This window comes from Triticum urartu, unplaced genomic scaffold (assembly GCF_003073215.2).
Source record: "Triticum urartu cultivar G1812 unplaced genomic scaffold, Tu2.1 TuUngrouped_contig_257, whole genome shotgun sequence".
NCBI lineage: Eukaryota > Viridiplantae > Streptophyta > Magnoliopsida > Poales > Poaceae > Triticum > Triticum urartu.
This window is the reverse complement of record NW_024113056.1, coordinates 67402-72142: the sequence shown is the minus strand read 5'-3', so window position 1 is coordinate 72142 and position 4741 is coordinate 67402. Positions and strand designations below refer to the sequence as shown.

At 48.3% G+C, this 4741-nt stretch overlaps 1 protein-coding gene across 1 annotated transcript; it reads right to left on the bottom strand.

Annotated features, from left to right (window-relative positions):
- Positions 1 to 3413: 3413 nt before the first annotated feature.
- LOC125527011 (auxin-responsive protein SAUR23-like) lies at positions 3414 to 4424 on the bottom strand. Its single transcript, XM_048691590.1, has one exon. The coding sequence runs from the start codon at positions 4353 to 4355 to the stop codon at positions 3948 to 3950; it is 408 nt and encodes a 135-aa protein (XP_048547547.1). The 5' UTR covers positions 4356 to 4424; the 3' UTR covers positions 3414 to 3947.
- Between the last annotated feature and the right edge of the window lie 317 nt (positions 4425 to 4741).

Below are 4741 nucleotides of genomic sequence, written 5' to 3'. Positions count from 1 at the left end.
AATTTTTTGATTTTTTTTCTCTCCTGCCCTTTATTACTTTTTTATGAGCCGCCACAGCACAGAAAGGTCCACTTCTCCGACATCGGCATTAGTTTCTGTGGGAACGGAACAACAGCTAATGTGGCAAAGAGATTTACATGATTTGATTTGATTTTATGCGTGTTTGTATATATAAGCTAAGGTGCCATACGGTACCGTGTCTGCCTCACGTATGTGACTCAGGCAGCTGCCTCCTCCCAACTAGGGTTCCTCTGCCTTTCACCAGCGTCGGCGCCGTTCCGCCCTATGGCCTTAGGGTCATGGGAGCGCGGCGGATCCCGGCCTTTGCCTGTAGGAGGGCTTCGTTTTTAGACGTGTCTTCAAGATTTGTTAGGGTTTGTGTCTAACTTGGGAAGGCGAGACGGCGACGGCTCCCTGAAGATGGAATAAGGTTCTCCCCGCCTAGCCCTGTTTCGGTGGTGCGTGTAGCATCATCGACGAGCGTGTGGAGGAGTGTCTCCGGCAAATCTGTCCTTAATGGATTTGCTCAGATCTGTTCGTCGTTCGTCTACGTTTATGTGTTTTCAGGTTAGATCCTTTCGATCTATACTGCTCTTCATCGACGACAGTTGTTGTTTTTGGTGCGCTGGTCCTATGGGGCCTTAGTACGACGACTTCGCGACTGTCTATTACAACAAGGTTTAATTTGTTTACGGGTGATGGAGGGGCGATGACGGCGGCGCGCCTTCGGCTTGCTTCAATGCTTGTAATTGTCGCTAGATGGTCTACGGATCTGAATGTAATTTTTATTAATTATGGTGCTCGTTGTACCGTGATGATTGAAAATGAATAGATTAAACGTCAAAAAAAATGCCACCAAAACTAGAGCTTATTGTGCGTCACCTAGATGCTTTACGTGTCAAGTAGCGACGGCAATTGCGCAGTTGAGATCATCGTCATTTGTTTACATAATTAATCAGCTTACGCACGTAGTGGGTGGCCCGTGAGTAAGTGCAAATGATGACTCCATGCAATACATGCATGCCCATGCTTGTCGTGCTGGTGTTGCATGTGGGTGGCTCTGCAACACAACCATATAGTACAGCTACAGCTACATTTGAATACGACTTTCATCGCAAAAATAATGATAAAAATTTGCATACGACTTGAAAGGCAGTTTGATGATACCCTACCACCTTCACTTTCAGATGAGCTCGGTAGCATACATGCATGCATGTTGCAACGTTCGAGCAGCTAGAAGCTTGGGCAGTGTAGTCCGAAGAACATGGGTTTGTTTCACAAAAAAAAACATGGGTTTGTGAGTGACGCGCTAATCATCACAAGACAGCAGCAGTACTTGATTGTCACGGACTCACGGTTACTACAAGCAAGGCAGTTGATACTGTAGCGCTCTCGTTTTCAGACGACCTATGTACGCTACGTACATACATACATATACGTATTGATCTAGCTAGCTAGCTAGAAACTTGGGCAATCTGATCCGGAGGAAGAAGATGCGCATGGTGACAGTGCACGGGGCGGCACCAGTCATGAGAAAGAGCAAGGAGCAGTGCTTGTCCTTGACAGTCACGGCTAGTACAACAACTATTTTTTTTGCGAAGAAATTCAGAGAGCTTTATTTAGTAAACGCATTCTTAGAACAATCAGCCAGAAGGCTAGACACCAAGAAGCTATGAGTCTCGTCAAGCAACTATCGGCCACATTAAGTGTGCAAACACGCTTAGCACACAAGTGAGCCGAAAGGTTAGCTGGCCTGTTTACATGAAGAATAGCAAAAGAGGGAAAACGAAGACTAAGCTCTCCAATCTCTAAAAATAAAGAAGCCACAATCGAACGAGAATTGTGGCGAGTGCTCCAGAGTGTCATCAACTCCAAGCAGTCAACTTTCATTATCACCTGCGAGAATCCCCGAAGAGATGCGAACCGAACCCCATCTCGCAGAGATAGTCCTTCCATGATCAAAGGATCGGAGATCCCTACATATGGCTTGCACCAGGCACCAAGTAGAGCCGTAGGAGAACGAGCAATACCTCCCGCTCCTTCTCTACCGTCCGCCGGATTGAGAGCGCCATCGGTTGTGATTTTTACAAAACCATCATCGGGGGGCCGCCACCCAAAACCCGGCAAGACCAGCGTGTCTTTGCGCGGCAAGTGAAGGAGTGCAATGACTAGTACAACAACTAGGCACCGGGAAGGACCGATGCCAATGCGTGCATACGAATGTACATACAGTATACTATCGGTATACTGTATTGCACTAGACGCACGCGATCTTTGCGCACATGCACTGCGAGTAGAAGTTGGGTAGGAACAGTCGATGAGTCAAGGGACGCCACCATCGTCGCCCCCGCCGAGGAGAATCGCGCATGTGCGACCCTACGCTTTGCTGAGGTCAAGAGTTTTGAAAAGGCAAGTCGACTGTAATGCACCAAAAGGGCAGCTACCAGATAGCAAGTGTTTTGAATTAAGGATTTGTCATACTTAATGCAGTTATTAGTGTACCGCACTAGTGTATTTTTTGAATGTTTTTTCTCTCTTAAAAACACAACACAAAGACCCAGATGCACAATCTATCAATATTAGGCACTCTGAGAGATTGTACCGGCCGATGGAGACAATGCGCTTCCCATGAAAAAAAAGTCGTTAAATCCTGAAATAAAACTATAAAAATGCAAGCGTCCACACCAAGTCTAGGACAGCAAGGAACATAATCGACTGAGTTATGCCTGGTTTGCGTATCTTCAAGGTTTTGATAGTGTAGTGAATTTAGTATTTGCATGTGTTGCTCACCTGACACAATATCGGCACAAGCTTTTGAATTGCACTGAAAGTAATAATGCAAGGTTTTGTTAAAGTGAGAACACACTTTTGATTTTATATACGAAACCAACGTCTCGATCTTACAAAGCTAGACCTAATATTTACTTTTCGGAGAATATAAGTGGTTTCTAATGATAGAAATCGAGGAAAGAGCTCTCTTTATATATAAAATATGATTAATTCTCGCAAAAAGAGATTAATGGTGAACAGCCAAGACAAGTTGCGACACATCAACATGATGAACGCATGAATGATCACAAACGAAGACCGATTACATGTACTCCCTCCGTTTTTATTTAGTTCGCATATTAGCTTTGGTCAAAGTCAAGCTTTACAAACTTTGACCAAGTTTATATAAAAAATATTAAGATATACAATAATAAATCAACAACATTAGATTTATTATTAAATGTACTTTCACATCGTATAGATTTATTATGATAAATGTCTATATTGTTTTCTATAAACTTGGTCAAACTTTACGAAGTTTAACTTCAGTTAACTCTAATATGCAGAGTAAATAAAAACGGAGGGAGTACAACAAGACAAATCAATCAATCTTTAGTAATTTACTGCTGTGCGTCGGCAAGGAGTAAACAAAAATTGTCGCCTTCTTCGATCAATTAGTGGAGTGATGACGTCTGAAACATATTCGTACTGCCATTACTCGCGTGCTAATGATCCGGGATCGTTGGTTCAAAAAGCAAATAGAGGTGGGTCCCACGGGTTCCACGATAGCACATGCAGCGGTGCATGACGGAAGGACCATGCAGCGCTTGCCGGCGACATCTTCCGCCGCGCGGCGCGCCAGCCCGCCAGGAGGCGCCTCTGCGGAGGCCGTTCCTGAACCCCGCGGCGCCCGCAAGTTCGTCGGCGCCGAATCCGCGGCGGCAGCTGCTCGCTCCGTTGCCGGGGCCGCCTGCAAGGCGGTGGCGCAGACGCCACGCAACGCAACCTCACTTGCACACCCGCGGCGCCGTCGCCCGTTCACGGTTGTGGAGCACCGCCGTTACGCTTACGCCGGGCATGGGAGCACCGATGTGTCATCGCTTGCTGCGTAAGCAGGATCGACCAGTCGGTCTTCTCGGCAGCGGCAGGCACGCGAGATGTTCTCGAGTGGTCACCAGTCACCACACGAGCTTCTCCACCGCCATCCCCTGCAGCAGCGGCCGTGCCGCGACGTCGCGGCTGGTGACGACCGGCACGCGGCAGCAGAACGAGCGGAGGAGGCGGTCCTCGGAGGACACGCGGCGGAGGACGTCGAGGAAGCGGTCCTCGTCGCAGCAGGGGAGCGCGACGGGGCCGGGGGTGGACGGGAAGCCGTACTCCTCCTCCGACTGCCGGAGCAGCTCCCGGAACACGGGGTGGTTGAGGAGCACCGCGCGCACCACGAACCGCTGCGATGCGCCGCCCACGCACACTGCCACGTGCCCCGCCGGCACCGGAGCCGTCGGCGCCGCCGCGGCCCGGGACCGCCACCGCCGCAGAGTCTGCTGGAGGCGGACGATGCTCTGGATCTTGCCGCATTTGGCCATCGCTCCCTTTTCGCCGGCTGAGGGGTGCTCTGCTTTTGGTGGGTTGATGGCGCGGACGGACGGAGTTGGCGTGAGAATGCTCTGCTTTTCCAGGGGAGCGCGGTGTGGCGTTTTTATAGGCCGATGCTTGGTTCGTCCAGTTTGCCGGTGTTCCTCGGGTTTAGATTTTTTTTCTTCTCTTTACGATTTTTTTCCTATGTTTGCTTTATCACATGTACTTCCTCCGTCCCATAATATAAGACACTTTTTTGACACTACATTAGTATCAAAAAACATTTTATATTATGGGACGGAAGTAGTATAAAATATTACTAACTCCAGTGTCAAAAGCGCTTTTATATTTTAGAACGAAGAAAATAGCACCTAAATCAGGAACATGTGCTATA

Excerpts from the sequence above, each read along its gene's own strand:
- LOC125527011 (XM_048691590.1), bottom strand. The coding sequence starts at position 4,355 with ATGGCCAAATGCGGCAAGATCCAGAGCATCGTCCGCCTCCAGCAGACT.